A 19,500-nucleotide genomic window follows, 5' to 3' on the forward strand; every position below is an offset into this window, starting at 1 on the left:
ACTGTAGATACAGCATATGGAAACAGAAGTAGGAAACAAAAGACATATGATGCTAACATAAATGTATCAACATTTTTAATCATTCATGCTACAGGTGAAAAACCAATAGGGAAAATGTCACCCTTCTTTATTCAAAAAGATTTAGGACTGGCAGGACCTCCCAAAACTGTTAAGAAATTGCATTCTGTGATGTCCTTGTGGTGGAAACATTTGTCAGCAACATTCTGAGAAACTACTGAGAGCAACAACAATGGGTGGAATAGAAATTACAGTAACACCTCATAAAACACTTAACTCCTGTAGAGGAGTGATATCAGAATGGGATCTCCTTGATGTTCCTGATGAGGAGATAGGAGATATGTTCAGAACTTATGTGCCTACAGGTGTGAGCCACATCCCGATACGTAGGGATGGTCGCCTAGTTCCAACCAAGAACATCATCCTTTTGATACACCTAAGCCTCCAACATCTGTAAAAGCATGGTATTTCAGCTGCCCTGTTAGAATGCATCCCTAACCCACTGAGATGCTTTAAATGGCAGAGATATGGACATGCCCAAACTGCCTGTCATGGTTCTACTACCTGTGCTCGATGTGGTAGTAAAGAGCATGATAACAAATCTTGCTGTGCAAAAAAAAAAAACTAAATGTGTCAACTGTCAGGGAGATCATCCAGCTTACTCTTGTGCATGTCAGAAATGGAAAGATCAAAAAGAAATAGAAAGAATGAAAATAGAGCAAAACATAACATACCAGTATGCAAATAGAAATCTAGCCACAATCACACCTGCTCTGAGATCCTCTTATGCTGAGGAGGTAACAATCAAGAAAGTGACAGTAGCAACTCAAACTTGTATGTCTGTTACATCATACCTGCACCTTATGATCAAAAGTACTTCTCTGTTGAGCACATCAATCACATGACCTATGGCCTTACTCCACAGACAACTCCAAAAATGATACCACTCAATGAGAACCCTTCTTCTTCTCTTCCATCTAAGACGGGTTGAGTCTTCTCTTGAGCAGGATCTTCCAGTCTTCTCTATTCCTTGCTGTTCGAAAAAGTTCCTTATATGTTCTGCATCCCGAGATGTTCTTTATTAATTTCAGCCAGGTAATTCTTGGTCTTCCAGGTCTTCTTTTTTCAGTTGGAAAAGTATTGATTAGGACGTTAGGAAGTCTGTCTGCATCCATGCGTACAGTGTGTCCAAACCATCTCAGTTGTTGTTTTCTAATTTTTTCTATTATTGTCTTTTTATACAATAGTTCTTGTCTGACTGTGATGTTTGTTTTCTTTTCTATCCAACTTGTTCTATTTATTTTTCTTAAGCATTTCATTTCAAATGCCAGTAGTTTTTTCTCCTCTCTTTTTTTAACTGTCCACGCTTCTGCTCCATAGATGACTGTTGGTATAATTATTGCTTCATATAATTTGATTTTGGCTTGTTTAGATATCTTGTTTGTTTTCCAGATTTTCTGTAATTTTCCCATGGTGGTCCATCCTATCGCTATTCTGTGTTTGATTGTTTTGAGTTCATCTATTGTTTCTGTTAGTTTTGATCCAAGGTATATGAAGTTGTCTATTTGTTCTAATTGTTCTCCGTTTAGGGTGGCTGAGATGGTAGTTTTGTTCCTCCCTATTTTCATCACTTTTGTCATTTGTATATTTATTGTCATGTCATATGTTTTTCAGGTTTCATTTAGCTTGTTGATCAACTTTTGTAGTTCATTTGGGGTTCTTGCAAGAAGGACGAGATCATCTGCATATTTGATATTATTTATGTTTAAACCGTTGACATTGATTCCAGGCTCATTATCTATTGCTTTCTTTACAACTTCTTCTAGATATATGTTGAATAGGCATGGGGATAATGGGCATCCTTGCATTACTCCTTTTTGGATCTCTATGGGTTCTGTTGTGAGTGTGTCCTTTTTAATTATTGTATTTGTCTTAGAGTAATATTTTTGATCCAAGGTATATGAAGTTGTCTACTTGTTCTAATTGTTCTCCGTTTAGGGTAGCTGAGATGGTAGTTCTGTTCCTCCCTATTTTCATCACTTTTGTCTTTTGTATATTTATTGTCATGTCATATGTTTTACAGGTTTCATTTAGCTTGTTGATCAACTTTTGTAGTTCAGTGAGGATGATGAGAACCCACTTGTCAAAAAAATTATGGCAAAGATATCACTTAAAGATAAACCACCAGATACTCCCACAGAAAAATGGATACTTCAGTACCCAGATAAAGTAAATTAAACTTACCAACTGACCCTAACACATCAGACATATTGAATACTCTACCAGAGGAAGAAATGGACACTGGCCATCCATACTTCCCCAAAACAACTGATAAATATGACAAAGGTAAGCCCTCAACCTCCCAAAACCGGACAAGTCTATAAAACCAAAACAATAGGAAAATTTGTACAATGGAACTGTCGTGAATTTCGCCAGAATATCGACCATATCAAGATTTTGTTGCAGAAACACAAACCTTTCTGTTTCTGTCTACAGGAAACATCCTTAAGATCAATGAGGACCTTACCTTTAGGAATTTCACTGTTGTACACAAGGATAGAACTGGAGGTGGTCCTGTTCATCGAGGACTAGCTATCCTAGTGGGCAGTCATATTCCTTTCCATCAGGTCCAACTTAATACTTCTCTGGAAGCAGTAGCGATTCGCTTCTCCATGGGATTTCTTATTACAGTATGTTCAATTTATTTACCACCAAGTGCCGAGTTAAATGAAATTGATCTTGATAACCTTATCTCGCAACTGCCTGAACCCATACTTTTGATGGGTGACTTTAATGGTCACAATATTCTATGGGGTAGTGCTAACACTAATAGACAAGGTCGAATCATTGAAAGAATTCTTGATAATAATAACCTCTCCCTTTTAAATAATAAACTCGATACTTTCTTCCATATGCCTACCCGTTCATATTCTGCAATTGATCTTACAATCTGCTCTCTCTCCATTCTTCCACTGCTCATGTGGGACGTTGAAGAGAACATATATGGAAGAGATCACTTTCCTGTTCTCTGCACAATGTCTTCACAGGAACCATGTTCACCCACATGGATACCTATATGGAAAATAGATAATGGAAGTGTTATTTACCCTTAATGCAAAGATGGAATGAATATTTACCCTTAATGCAAAGATGGAATGAATATTTACCCTTAATGCAAAGCACATCTCCTCCAGGAGATGTGCTTTGCATTAAGGGTAAATATTAAAATTAGTGATCAGAGCTTATTCTACTTTTACTATGAGTTGCCCTGGTCTTGCACTACGTGTAGGATCAGCTAGACTTGCAACACTTGCAGACGCAAACTTGACTTGTTTGTCTGTTTGCTTACTTGGGAAATGGAGTAAAACCAGGTTTAAAATAGCTTGGTATCTTTAACACACACACACACATATATATATATATATATATATATATATATATACACACAGTAAGAAATGCAGTAATATGTCTTAGTAGCATATGTGTATATATGTACTTGAGTGGTTCATGATCTTTTTAGTTAAATTAATATATATATATATATATGTATATAAATAAAACTACTGTATGTCTTCTCTGGTCCCTGCATATTTGTACCTAAGTGGTTTGTGAACTTTTTTTTAGTTAATAGCACAGATTTGGATTTGAGATATTATTATTATAATAAGTTAAGATTCAATGAAAGACAAAGAAAATGCAAAATTATCTTTATTTACAAAAAAAAATATTAGCGTAAATTTATGGTTGATTTAACAGTGTGTGTAAAATGTTCGTATTTTGCAAACACTATATACAAATGTGCATATTATAAATAAAACTTATCTCTTAAAGAGAAAAGGCCCACAAACTTAATCAGACTTAAATAACATAAACATCACACATGATTTCTTGTCTCTTCTATTGACGATCACAGGATTTGATGAGAATACACAAACTTCAAACTTATAAGGCACAGTTAGTTGTTGAAAGTTTTTTCCACTCGGTTATACTATAAATTAAAGATACCAAGAAATTATATACTTGGATAAAGGATTAAACCAAGTATATAATTTCTTGGTATCTTTAATTTATAGTATAACCAAGTGGAAAAACTTTCAACAACCAACTATCTCTAATCCAGAGTATTTTAATAATAAGGTGTGACACCTTTTGGCAACTCATATATGGAAATATGACTTCTGCATTACTTCAACCTTGGTATCACCTCTGCGTCCGGCTCCCACTGATGAAACCTCAATAAAGGTCGAAACCAGTTGGTGACTTGATTCTGGGGAAGCAGAGTTTCTGCCCAGGGTAATGGATGGCAATACTGTAGCCAATGAAGTTTTAACTGAGGCTCAGCTGTTGCTGTTACCCTTGGGTTGAGGGGTAATGAATTGCAATGCTGTAGCCAATGAAGTTTTAACTGAGGCTCAGCTGTTGCTGTTATCCCTCAGATGAGATATGAGCAGTGGGTTGGGCCTGCCACTGGGTAGAACCAACGCTGAGAGTTCTTTCCGGTGACGGGAAGAGCCTGTTGCTGAGTGGAACAACACTGAGTCGAAGATCCTTCGGGTCATTCATTGGTGATCTGGGGGATCACAAGTTTTTGGAGAGGTAACCCACACATAATACAGGGAAACTGGTTGGTTGTTTGATTCTGGGGAACAGAGTTTTTACTCCCTTAAATTTTTGCCTTAGGGAACTTTTGAGCATCCAGAGATCTGGATCCTTTGGGGTGGCCTGTATTAGGGCTTCCTTAGCTGATGCTTTTCCTGGAATATGAGTGGTTCTGCTTGGTGGTAGGGAAGCCTGTCACTGAGCAGAGCCACTAATGAGTTAAGTGATCACCCAGGTCTCTCATTGTTGGGTGATCTGAGTTACTGTATGAGTTTTTGGAGAAGTATCCCTGCACTTAAACATGGAAACTGTTCTGGGCAGTGACCCTTTCCATAATGCATAGCATTATACATGTCTGCAAGGACTAAAATAACCACTCTGCTTAAACTCCTTACCATTATCCAGTCTGATTCTCCAAGTGCGCCAGTATAATACAAGTAAAAAATTTGGAATGTCACATATGGTAGCTTGAGACCAAAATTCCAACTGCATGCTCAGCCTTACCCTGCTACTCATGTGTACTGTAAAAAATCAACACATCCAAATCCTATTTTGTAAAGGCTTAAAGTGCTGTCTCTTTCTGGTACCATTGGACAAATTTCAGCTCTTCCTTGCGCTCTCCTTTCTTGTATCTAGATGTACATTGTTAAAAGGCTGATATCCTTGCATCATTCTGGATGACTGGCAAATTACTTTCCACTTCACCAAGAACATTTATTCCGTGCCCCCCCCCCCTCTAGTCTTTCAAATGAAGATCATGTGATGCTACTTTTTGAAATTGTGAAATTCACTGGTCTCCTTCACTGAATTCTCTTCTCGTTGATGCTTTGGTCTTTTAGGTGGAGAATGTGTCAGTTTTCATGTTTGAAGTAAAATTATTTTGAATAGTCATTTATTGCCAGAATGGTTAGCCAAGTGGTTAATGTACTGTATGCCTACAGATGCAAAACCTTTCAACACTTCTGTGCATGTCAGAAGAAGGAGAATCCATTCTGATAATAGAGTAATCAATATGTCTTGTGGGATGAGTTGTTTATTATTACAAGTCAGAAAATTAACTTTTCTTTTATGAACATTGTAGTTTTTAAAGTGGTAACTATTTTGTTTGTATAACAGTTGGGAAATTATACATATAAAGCACGTGATTTTGTGCGTTGCTGATCAATTTGTACATCCTTTATTTCTTTCTCTCCTTCAGTATTAATTGACTATTCTTGGCAATCTGCCAGCCCCAGTTCTATGAACTGTGGGCATGCAATGCTTGCTCTGTAATCAACAGGCTGCAGGTTCAAATCCCACTGTGGGCTTGAATGTTTGTGATTGTCTTTAGGTGGGAGATGAATTGCATCATCTGGTGGGAAACCACTGGATGATGCAATACAAAAAAATATATAAAATTGATAAAAAATAGAAAAAAAAACCTTAGCCTACTATGGTACCAAATGTACTATCGTGCAAATAACCTTTTGCAGGTTGGAGCAGCATAAAAAAAAAAAATTGGAATAGTTAAAAAAAAAATGAAACCTAAAGACAAATTCCAAAAATGTTTGTCACTCTGTTATACTGAGTTAATAGATAATTGTTTCTGCCCAACACTATTCCCACCTCTATCCTACCCGGATGGTTCCATTGCATCATCACCCACAGAAAACGCCAATCTCCTGGCTTCACACTTTGCTTCCAATGCATGCATAATTGACAATGACAAATGTCTCCTAACCATTCCAGATGCCCGACATACAGTGCCCACTATATCCTTTTGCCTGAAAGAGATCAGCAAAATACTCTCCAGATTAGACCAAAAAGTCTCCCAGCCCTGATGGCATTCCTCCAATTGTCCTGAAGGTTTGCACACACCAGAACTGTCTCCTGTCCTATGTCACTTATATATATACTGCATTACTCCACTGGATCTATCTCACAGCCTGGAAATTGGCCTATATTCAACCCATTCCTGAGAAGCATAACAAGTCACTGCTGTCCAACTACTGCACCATCTTGCTCATCTCAGTCCTGTCTAAAGTAATGGAAAAAAATCATCAATTCCCAACTCCTACAATACCTCAAAGCTACCCGTCTAATAAATGATCACCAGTATGGGTTCCATCACTGCCAATCAACAGATCTGCTCACATATGTCACCCATCTCTGGACAAATGCCATGGAGAAGTTTGGCATCTCTCAAGCAGTTGGACTTGATGTCTCCAAGGCATTTGACCGGGTCTGGCATAAGGGCTTACTAAGTAAGCTGCAATAATAAATTTAGTTTAATCCTTTATCCAAGTGAGAGCAAACAAAGTTTGTGCCTGAAAATATCTTTAGGACTGAATATGGTGTTGTACTATCTTACTTGGGTAAGTAGTACAACACCAGGTACTACTTACTCGTAGCAAAGGTGGAGCATGCTACCAACACTCCTATCCCAGTATCTCCCATAATGCAAAACACATCTCCTTGCGGATATGTATAATGTTATGCATTAAGGGATTGGCCACTACCCAGACTAGTTTTGACCTTTACTGAGGTCTCTTCATTGGAGCCAGGCCCAGAGTTGGAGATACCAGGCAGAAGCAATAGCAAGATCATCTTTACTTATACGAGTTGTCAAAAGGTTTGCTGCCTTTTTTTTTTTTTTTATTTTTATTAAATTACTCTGGATTTAGAGAAAGATGTTGAAAGTTTATTTTTCACTTGGTTAGACTATAATAAATTTAGTTTAATCCTTTATCCAAGTGAGAGCAAACAAAGTTTGCACCTGAAAATATCTTCAGGACTGAGTACAACACCATATTCAGTCCCAATTTCAGCCGCAAACTTTGTTTGCTCTCACTTGGATCAAGGATTAAACTAAATTTATTATAGTCTAACCAAGTGAAAAATAAACTTTCAATAAGTAAGGCTGCAATCATTTGGTCTATCTGAAGACCTCTGTAGTTGGATTGCCAGCTTTCTGTCTGGACGCACACTGCGTGGTGGTGGTGGATAGCTCCTTATCCTCTCACCATTCAACTAATGCCGGGGTTTCTCAAGGTTCTGTCCTCTCACTAACCCTCTTCCTACTATATATCAATGATCTACTTCAGCTTTCCTCCAACCCAATACACAGTTTTGCAAATGACAACACATTGCACTCCTCCCTTTCTTTTGATAAACCTTACTCCACACAATTCACCTCAATATACAGAACAGCAACCACCACTGCCCTCAATCCAGACCTCCAAGCCATCCTCCAATGGGGTTCAGATAACCTAGTCAATTTCAATGCAAACAAAACCCAGTACTGTCTTATTTCTCATAAAAAAAGCACCATTTTTTCTCAGTATTATTTTTGACAACACCCAAATTTCCAGACAATCTGAGATTTCTCTTCTTGGAATTACCCTGACATCAAGTCTCTCCTGGCATAAACACATAACAACCATTGCATCCTCAGCTTCTAAAAAACTAGGATTTCTCTTTTACTCATGACGTTACTTCACCCCTGAACAGCTGTTAACCTTATACAAATCACAAATCTACCCAACCATCGAATACTGCTCCCACATATGGGATGGGTCCCCCCCCCAAAAAAAAGCTCCCTCAAAATGCTCACCACAATACAGAGGAGAATGCAATCAGACTTATTAATGACCCATCTCTTAACAATTCACTTCCCAAACTTTCACACAGACATTTGGTCTCTGCACTGTGTTTTCTATAAATATTTCCATGGAAAATGTTCATCCGAAATAGCATCAATAATTCCTCCACTTAGTACTAAGCTCAGAACACATGCAGCTGCTGCTCAACATCCCTTCACAGTGCACCTTGAAGCCCACAGAACAAGTTTCTTCTTCTCCTCTTCCTTCATCCCTGCAACTACTGTACTATGGAATAGTCTTCCCTTTGATGTGTTCCCTAAGGAATATGATATACAGTCATTCAAATCCAATGTGAAGCACCTTCTTTACCAACCCATTCATGCCACTAATGTACTATAGGTTGATCTACCAGCCTCTCGTGTATGGGCTCAACATAAAATAAATAAATTGTTTTCTTTTGTTCTTAGATTCTCCTCTTGTTTTCCCGGGATGTTTCGGTATCAGTATATTTGAATAAAGTAACTGGGTCCGTATCAAATGCAAATTTGAGAGGACAAGGTTTGGCAGTGTATCCACCAAATGGAGTAATCCCTTTTCATGGATTTTCAATGTATGGTAACTATTGATGTTTATTATTCTTGTTATTGCCATTATCTGAAATAACAATATCATTATTGTTGTTATATGACTTGCATTGAGTACTCTGACTCTATCATGCAAATTTGGAAAACAAAAATGGGATGCAGCATTTATGCTTGGTGAGGATATATTGTAGGAGGTGGAGGAAATAAGAGGTCTGGGAGTGATAGTGGATAAGGATCTGTATTTAGGGGACACATAGCCAAAATTGTGAAGACAACACAAAGGCTTCTGGGAATGATGTGGAGGACACTGACTTGTCGAAGTGGGGAGATTCTTGTTCCATTGTATAAGGCTTTGATTAGGCCACACATGGACTATTATCCCCATATTTGGTCACCTGGTTTTTAGAAGGATGAAGAGATGTTGGAAAGGGTCCAAAGGCGACTGACTAAGGTAGTTTCTAACATCTGGAATGTCGAGTATGAGGAAAGATTGAGAATATGCAACTTGCAGAGGTCTGGTGGACAGGAGGAAGAGGGGAGATATGATAGTACAAGTAAGTAAGGGGTTGTTATAGGATCAATGCTGGAGAGGTTCTACAGAAAATAGTGGGAGATCAGGAGAAAACCAGAGGTCATCCCTGGAAACTGTATAAAGAGGATGTGACTAGGGGAATGAGAAGAAGGTTTTTTTTCCATGCAGAGTTGTGAATGATTGGAATGCCTTGCCTGAGAGTGTGGTGTCTGCAGAGAATTTGAGTGTGTTTAAAGCGGTATGATGAGCTGTGTGTGTTTGATAAAAGAACCTCCTAGATCAGTCTTTGACTCCATGGGGTCTTGGGTAATAATAAAAAGATCATTGAACCATGCCTTAAACCCATTCACACACTCATCACACTTTTAGGCAGTGCATTCCACTCACCAATCTCTCTCCATGCAGACAACCTGCTTCTCATTTCCGTATTCATATCCTCTTTATACAGCTTCCAGGGATGGCCTCTTGTCTTCCTTTACTCTATGAAAATGCTCCTTCACATTAATCTGGTTACAACTCCTTACCAACTTATATGTCTCACTGATATCTCCTCTGCTTGTTCTATTAACAAGGCTCTGCAAGTTATGTTCCCTCAGTGTTTCCTCATATCCGGCATTCCATAGCTGTGACACTGACTTAGCAAACTATCTCTGGACCCTCTTCAAAACATTCTCATCCCAGGGAAAAACCAGGCACTCAAATCTGTGCAGAGTAGTACATGTGGTCTGATCAAATCCTATACAACAGAACCACAACTTGTTTGCTTCTGCATGTCAATGTCCTCCTCATTATTGCCATAATCTGTTGTGATGCTCATACAGTTTGAGCAGTGTGATGACAAACTTTGAGTCTCTGTCCACCATCACTCCCAGATCTTTCATCTTTTCCATCAGTTTTCCCTTTAATTGTATAGCCCGCATCCTAACCTTGCATGCCAAATTTCAAGCTGTTGTACTTTACAACATTAAACTTTACCCAAAAATAAACTTCACCATAAGAAAGCTACAATTTCCCTTCTTAGATACATTAGTCATACATCTTCCTAATGCTCATTATCCTTCTCCAACTGACTCATACACAGTTATTTATGTAAACATTCATACCAACTCCCCCCCCCCCTCCTCAACAGTATGCTTCCTCAAAACACTCAGTGATCCAGGGTTGTTTTCAAATGACACAGCTCTTGAAACTGAGCTCAGGGATCTTTGCCAACACCTTTTTAGCCAATGGCTACAGCTCATATAAAAATAGATAAAATATTGCATGCATCCTTTCTACACTCGACATACAGGATTGTAGCAGAACTATTTCCTTCCCATATGTTAAGGATACATCAGAAAATATGGCCAAAATTCTCCACAAATATGATTTCTATGCCGCTTTCTCCTAAAGATCAACTGCTTCCTCTTGAACATCTCAGCATATATAAAGTTCCTTGTGTCTGCAGTTTATCCTAATTTGGAGGAACTGGCAGATCAGTTTACATCTACTTTAAAGAACACAAAAATTTTACATCCATGATCATCTGTATGGCAAGCTGAGATTGGCAGATCATGCTCTGGATATGCTACCACATATGATCAGATGGAGGAAAACATCTGTACTACATAGAAGCTGTTATAGATCTGAGAAATATTTTTAGAGTCAGCATCAGCTGTGAAGAACTCTCCCAACCTTAACAAGTATGGTTGCATCAATTTACCAATCTGGGAGATATCATTTTAAGACCTGATAGTCTCACTTCTTCAAATTAATTTTATGGTTATCTAACCTATAGATGGAGTCATGTAAAGTCATTAGTTCTTCTGTTGTCAGTTACAATTTATTTTTGTGCGCCTGTCACAGTATTGTGCTCTGATGATGCTGGATAGAAAACCAGCAAAATATTAATCAGTTTATTGGAAGTTTCTTTTCTTTTCTTTTTTGCTTACACTTGGATAAAGGATTAAACTAAATTTATTATAGTCTAACCAAGTGGAGGGAAAAAAAAAACTTCCAACATCTTTCTCTAAATCCAGAGTAATTTAATAATAAGGTGGTACACCTTTTGGCAACTTGTATAGGTAAATATGACTTCATCATTGCTTCTGCCTTAGTATCACCACTTCTGGGTCTGGCTCCCACTGACGAGACCTCAATAAAGGTCGAAACCGGTCTGGGTAGTGGCCCTTCCCTTAATGCATAGCATGATACATGTCCACAAGGAGATGTGCTTTGCATTATGGGAGATTCTGGGACAAGGAGTGATGAGAGCTTGGTCCACCTCTACCACCAGTTGTCTCAGTTCTGAAGATACTTCAGGTGCAAACTTTGTTTGCTTACACTTGGATAAAGGATTAAACTAAATTTATTAGTCAGTTTAATAAATGTAGTTTTTCCTCTCTTGGTGTTGTTTATACCATAAAACTATATTATGAATCATCAATGACACCTAAGCCTTGCAATATATATGGCATTCCCCTTTTGGAATACCACTCCTCCATACATAACCTGCTGATACCTATCTGACAGCCAATCAGCTATCCAACTCACTAGTCTGTTATCTAATCCCATCTGTTTCAATTTAACTACCAGCTTGTCATGTGGCTGTCTTTCCAAGGCCTTTGAAATATCTAAGTACACCATTGTACAGGCATATCCTTTATCAAGCAAATTTGTCACCTTGTTGTAATACATAATGAATGTTAGCAGTAGAACTAGCTGTAGATCCAGGAATGAGCTGTTGTGTTTATATACAAATGCTAGAAGTGTAAGAAACAAGGCAGATGAAATAGTTTGCACTAATTGAGTCTGTTCACCCAAAAATTGTTGGAATAAGTGAGACATGGTTAGATGAGGATGACATCCTGACAGGAATAGAGATGGAAGGATATGATGCGTTTCATGAGGATAGAAGGGGTAAAAAGGAGAGGGAGTGTTATTGATGATAGAGAAAGAGTTATGTCCATACAAAGTAGAGATTCAAGAGGGAAATAGTGCTAGTGATTTTAAGGCAGTATGGTGTGAGATAGAGGTGAATGGAGTGAAATACTTGGTTGGATGTTGTTATAGACCAGGAAATATGGATGGCAGTGACTATTAAATGTATAATCAAATTAGCCAAGCAAATAAGTAAAGAGTGGTCATTATAGGCGATTTTAATTATGGCAGTATAGACTAGAATGATGAGTTAGCAACTGGAAGTAAAGAACATGAGTTTTTGAGGGATAACTACCTCACATAGTGTGTAACAGAGGGCACACGAAGATTGAGGGTCTTGGATTTGGTCAGCTCATCAGAGGATGTAATTATAAATGAAGTGTCCAATCACCCACCAATTGGTGAGAGCACCCAAGTAATCATGAGGTGATTACCTGGGTGGTTGCCAGCAGTGTGAGGACCATAGCAGCTCCAAAACAGTAGACTACGGTGTACCACAAGGATCTGTCTTGGGACCACTTTTATTTAATATTTATAGCAATGACTTCTGCATTCTTAAACTAAACAGTAAAATAAATACTTTTGCAGATGATACACTACTAATTTTCTCTACGGACACAGCCAAACAAATGAAAACCATCGTGAATGCTGATCTTTTGAAAGTAACAAATTGGTTCCAATCAAACAAACTTAGTCTGAATGTCTCAAAAACCAAATATATAAATTTTATCTTGCGAAATACAACTGGCAAAATGAACGTCACTGCACAATTAATTTTGCATGATTGGAATTGCAGGACAAATTCAAATTGCAACTGCAAGAAAATAGAAAAAATCAGTGAACTTACTTGGGATTAAAAATTGTTAGAAATTTAAGCAGGAAACCCATATTACTGATGTCATAAATAAAGTAAGGATTATGCTAAACACACTTTACTACCTAAACAGATTCTTAAATTTAAATATGCTAAAAATATTATATTCTGCATGGATTCAAAGCACACTACAATGTGGTATATTAAGTTGGGGAGGAATCTTTCGCACTATGCTGAAACCTTTAGTCTCAACTCAGAGTAAAATAATTAAAATTTTAACTAGAAACAAATATAAGGATACTGCAATGTGTAATAAATACACCATACTAAACATACTATCCCTTAGATATTTATACATCTATAGGGTATTATTATTATAAAAAACAACAACAAATATGTAAATATCAAACAAGATACTTTCCTTAGTAGACATAAGGGCCTAAAATATATAGTTCCAAAAACAAATAAAGAAACAATACACAAATATTATACTTATTTAGCACCAAAAGTACTCAACGCAATACCTTTAACAATAAGAAATGAAACTAACCCAAACAAATACAAAACTCTAATCAAAGAGTATTTATTTTCCCACAGTAATGAGGAAACTCTGTTCGAAATAATTGTATAAATTATTGGTTTTTAGCATATTTGTATTCAAAGATCCAGTCTCATGTGTAAAACGTAAAAATTTAAATGCTATTTAACTACTTTGTTTTATTTTGTTCCAAATTAATTGTTATGCAACTGCATATTCTCTGTACATATTAGCATGTCTCCTGTGATTTTATTATGTAATTATATTATAATAATATGTAATATGTATATTATATGAATGTACATATGTGTATGTCGCAGGGAAATGATGAAAATAGGGATTTGATCAAATCCCTAAGGGATATGATCAGTTCACGGAAGATGTTAAAATAACAACTCTGTGGGGTGATTTCCCTGAAGAAAGTAAGTGATTTGATCAAATCCCTTAACTGTTTTAGTGAAAAGATGAAATAATATTGTTTAGATATTAAAAGTATTTATTTAGTAAACCATGCATTATTAAATGTAGAATAGTTAATACAACAATAGTCATTGAAACACAAATTATTTATTCGAAACTAATTAACAAAAGAAATAGGTACTTAAGCTGATATTTTTAAAAACAAAAAGGATATTTTTAGTGAAATTTTAAACATTTTTCGTGAATGTAATTAATAAATAATAATGTTTATTCATTTTTATTTAAACACGTTGTTGATTTGTGGCATCTCGAGTTACAAAGTACGTTACTTTTTTTACAGGCACATCTTTTTGTTTTACATTGTAATTTGGATTGCCCACAGGAACACTTCTTAAATCCTTGACCTCCAAATACGGATAATTTTTCTGCAATCTCACGCAGACTTAGGTTAATCTGTGGAACTGTTTCGGTAAATGTTGTAGTAGCTATTTGAAGAGCGTTTCTAGGTAGCCAATCTTTTATAATTCCAACTGAGGTACCAATTTAGTATAAATTATTTTTTATATCTAATACGATCCCCACGATGTTATTTCCATCTAATGGGCCTCTATCTACCTTAGGTACATACACCAAAACTGTGGAATTCACTAACACATCTTTAAATTTCTTCAAAGAAACTTCCTTCATTTTTTCAGCTGATCTTTTCAGGTGTTTTGCAGCATTTTCCCTTTGATCTTTAATGCTCTCTTCTTTTTGGCATAAATAGCATAGAATTTTCGATCCATATCCTTCTTCTCCTACTGTATTCCCACATATTGAGTGCACCGGATTTTTACAAATGTCACATGAATGGGCTCCAGTAGATTCCATTCTACAAACAACACAACATGCTTTACTGTCGCTGACAGCTGCTTCCCCTTCTGATGCAAGTAACACTACAGATGTTTTAACTGTTGAAGCAGGAGTTGAAGTAGAGTTGTTAACTGGTTCGAGTTGTCTTATTATCGATAAAGAAATTGATTCAATTTCTGTTAGATCCTCTAAATTTATAGCCTTTTTGGTGAGTAAATCAGCTGCCGGTAGATCGTGTGACATTGAAGTGTTATTGTTGGTTGATTTAACTATTAATAGATCGTTTGAAGTTGAAGCATTGTAATCAATTAATTCAGATGCTGGTGGATCTTTTGAAGTCGAAGTGTTGTTCTCTAAGGAAGCTGCTGGTAAGTCTTCTGGTGTTAAAATAATGTCATGGTCCTGCTGATTAAGAAGTAGATCCAAGTCCTCTTCAGTAACAAGTTTTTCAAGCAGCTCTTTCGAAATATGACTAGATTTTTGGTTCTGTTCCAAATAAAGCTTTGTAAGGTGATCGTTTAATGGTTCGATGAAAAGAGGAATTCTTTTGGAATTGAACAAAGTAACAACCTATAGCCCAATTTTTTGTGTCATTGTCAATTAGCCAAGCACATAACATAGCTTCAACATCTTGATTTGATCGCTCAACAGATCCTTGACTAGCTGGATGTCTAGGCCTACCATTTACAATTTTGCACGTTGGCCACAGACTTGTTAATTCTTGTATGACAGCAGCCTTAAACTCACGGCCGTTGTTGCTTTGTAGTATATGAGGACAACCTACTTCCAAAAATATTTTTAATAGCTCCATTGCTACTTCAGCAGCTCTTTTTGTAGTCAACGGTCGAAGAAAGCTGAATTTCGTCATGTGGTCCTGGTAGTTTAATAGCCATTTGTAATTTCTATCTGGTGTCGACTGTAAGTCAACTAAATCGACTTGGCCACGATGATTGAAGTCTCTAGATACAATTGGGCAAACAACGATTCATTTGTTTGGAATTTTTTTTTTAGACTGACATACTGTGCACAGCTTTAAAAACTCCAGTACAACTGAAGTAGGTATTAGGTATTTCGATTTCAAACTATACAGCATTTTATCTCTTCCTCCATGGCCAGTTGACTGATGGGTTTCCCGACGTATGTGGTAAAAATTTTCCGTTGGTACTATTTTCACAATTGGATCGAATTCAGACTTTCTCTTCAAAATCAAAGATTTTTTAGTACCTACTTCCATAACATCGTATTTTTTTCCATAATAGTACTGTTTATATGTCCGTTGCAGTTTAAGTAGTGGTGCTAATTTAAATTGTTCAATGATTGTGACAGCTTCTTCTATCCTTTCGTGAGTCCACAAAGGTTTTTCTTTTTCATGCCGCTTGTTCAAAAACGTCCTGACAGTTTCATTGAACTGTTCTTCAGATACAAATTTGGTCAGAGTTTGATTTTTTTTCTATATCTGAACTCATTTTTCTAAAGTAGGTACTTGATAAAACTCGAAATATAGAAAACAATAATAAAAATGCGCGCAACCTTCCTCGCGTATTGTTTGGCCGGCACGGACGCCAGAGGGGAGCTTGTATCCACGAAAAATGTTTAAAATTTCACTAAAAATATCCTTTTTGTTTTTAAAAATATCAGCTTAAATGATTATTGTTGTATTAACTATTCTACATTTAATAATGCATGGTTTACTAAATAAATACTTTTAATATCTAAACAATATTATTTCATCTTTTCACTAAAACAGTTAAGGGATATGATCAAATCACTAAAACAGTTAAGGGATTTGATCAAATAACTTACTTTCTTCAGGGAAATCACCCCACAGAGTTGTTATTTTAACATCTTCCATGAATTGATCATATCCCTTAGGGATTTGATCAAATGCCTATTTTCATCATTTCCCTGCGACAACATGTATATAATGAAAATGCATTACATAAATTTTTGTAACTTTATGCATATCATAACCTGGATGAGCTGTTGCTCTTAGGTTACACATATGATTGTTCAACATTTTATACTATTATAGGAAGCTTACAAATAAATACAAATAAATAAAAGGGTATATGTGGAAGTACTGGGGGGGGGATGATTATGAAGAGCTCAGGAGACAGCTTGTAGGTGTAGCATGGAATGAGGAATTAGCTGGAAAAGAGATCAATGCAGCTTGGAGAATTTTCAAAAACTATCTAGTAGATGCAATGTCTAAATGTATTCCGAGGGTGAGAAGGTTAAATAAGGTAGGTGTGAAATGGATGAATAAAGAGATTAAGCATGCAATACAGAGAAAAAGAGCATTATGGAGGCAGCATAAGAGAAGTGGAAACCAATTCCATGAGGACTACAAAGACCAGGCAAGGTGGGTGACTTGGTTGGTGAGGATAGCTAAAGAGAGGTAAGAACAGCTAATGAAGCCAAAAAGAATCCAAAGGAGTTCTTTTGATATGTAACCAACAAAAGAAAGAATGATTATGGAAGAATGACACTGATTGGAAAAAATGGTATAAAGACAGCTGTTGCGGAAGGTGTGGTGGAGAACCTTGAATGAGCAGTTCATTAAGGTCTTTCAATCTTGTGAATGTGACTTCATGGAGAGATTGAGAGCAGTTGATGATGTCCCCCATCATCAAGAGACTGACTGTAAGTGAGCGAGAGTTGTATGGGAAGTTGAGAAAACCAGGTGTAAATAAGGCTGTGGGACTTGATAATATATCACCACATATTCTGAAGGAATGTGCCAGGGAGTTGACGCCGGCCTTGACATATTTTTTTAATACGAGTCTTGCACTCGGTCAAGTTCCTAAGGGGTGGAAGGAGGGCAAGATTTTGCCACTTCATATAAGAGGTGATAGAACTCAAGCATCAAACTATAGGCCTATCTGTGTGTCAAGTGTTGTAGTTAAGTTGTTGGAGAAGTTTGTGAGAACTAGGATCCAGAATTGGATTGTCAACAGTGGTATTATCTTTTATGGACAGCATGGATTTCTAAAGGGAGGTCAGTTTTAGTAATCTACTTACTTATTACAATAAGGTGACTGTTTCCATGGACAGAGGAGAAGGATACACAGTAATATACTTAGATTTTGGAAAAGCTTTTGATAGATTACTGCATGATAAGGTGATAGTCAAACTGGAATGGATGAGGTTGGATATTAGATTGGTCCATTGGATTGGAGACGGCTATCTGATAGGTATCAACAACTTGTGTATGGGGGTGGAGCGATATCCATGAAAAGGACGATTACTAGTGGTGTGCCTCAGGGGTCTGTTTTAGGGCCATTGCTGTTTAACTTGTATATTAATGATATTGGTAAAGATTTGGATGGAGATATTCAGTTGTTTGCAGATGATGCAAAGTTGGGATGAACCATGAAGAGTAGAGAGGATGTTGTGGACTTACAAGAAGACTTGAATAAATTGAGTGATTGGGCATGGGAATCGGGATGTGAATTTAATGTTGCAAAATGTAAGGTTTTAAAATTTGGAAAACAAAAATGGGATGCAGAATTTATGCTTGGTTAGGATATATTGTCGAAGGTGGAGGAAATAAGAGATCTTGGGGTGATAGTGGGTAAGGATCTGAAATTTAGGGGACACATAGCCAAAATTGTGAAGACAACACAAAGGCTTCTGGGAATGATGTGGAGGACACTGACTTGTAGAGGTGGGTAGATTCTTGGTTCATTGTATAAGGCTTTGATTAGGCCACACATGGGCTATTGTCACCAGGTTTTCAAATGGACGAAGAGATGCTGGAAAGGGTCTGGAGGCGACTGACTAAGGTAGTTTCTTTTAGAAGATTTTAGTAGAAGTAGAAGTATATTCTTTTAGAAGTAGATTTAGAAGATGCAACTTGCAGAGTCTGGTGGACAGGAGGAAGAGGGGAGATATGATATAGACCTACAAGTTAGTAAGGGATTGTTATATGATCAATGCTGGAGAGGTTCTACAGAAAATAGTGGGAGATCAGGGGAGAACCAGAGGTCATCCCTGGAAACTGTATAAAGAGGGTGTGAGTAGGGGAGTGAGAAGAAGGTTTTTTCATGCAGAGTTGTGAATGATTGGAATGCCTTGCCTGAGAGTGTGGTGTCTGCAGAGAATTTGAGTGTGTTTAAAGTGGTATGATGAGCTGTGTGTTTGACAAAAGGATCTCCTAGATGAGTTTTTGTCTCCATGGGTTCTTGGGTAATAACAATAATAACAAGCAGATTGCTTGTTATTATCATAACATAACAAACCCATGCTGATCATCATATAGATTACTGTTATTATCAACCCACTTCTGAATCATAGTCCTCACCAACTTCTCTAATACCTTAACTCCAGACAACTCCCACCATCCATTCCTTTGTGACTTTTCTCTGTTGCAAGACTCATGTTAAACAGTTATGCCAAAAGTGCTGTTAATTCCCAAGAGCATTCCTTCAAGACATGCAGTGATATATTATCATGAGCTGCTGCTGCCTTATTAACATCAAGTTTACTTAATACACCATGTACCTCCTGCTCATTCACCATGAGTCCCTCCTCCACAACCATACCCTCTATATTCCAGCTTCTCATGATGTTGCCTTTATGAGGATGAAATTTACTGATAAACTGCTCATTGAATATTTCAGCTATATCCTCTGCAGTGGTTA

General features: G+C 37.1%; 1 protein-coding gene across 6 annotated transcripts in view; it reads left to right on the forward strand.

The window, feature by feature from the left end:
* Positions 1 to 19,500, forward strand: part of LOC150110589 (TBC1 domain family member 19) — a 476,985-nt gene that overhangs the window by 293,375 nt on the left and 164,110 nt on the right. For all 6 annotated transcript variants that reach the window (XM_090395037.1, XM_090395020.1, XM_090395012.1 and 3 more), the window contains exon 13: positions 8,666 to 8,813. In XM_090395037.1, coding sequence (XP_090251163.1) covers positions 8,666 to 8,813 — 148 coding nt within the window. The remainder of the gene's footprint in view (positions 1 to 8,665; positions 8,814 to 19,500) is intronic.

The sequence above is a fragment of the Typopeltis vanoorti genome, chromosome 1 (genome assembly GCF_054136105.1).
Source record: "Typopeltis vanoorti isolate ZY-2024b chromosome 1, IOZ_Tvanoo_1.0, whole genome shotgun sequence".
Lineage (NCBI taxonomy): Eukaryota > Metazoa > Arthropoda > Arachnida > Uropygi > Thelyphonidae > Typopeltis > Typopeltis vanoorti.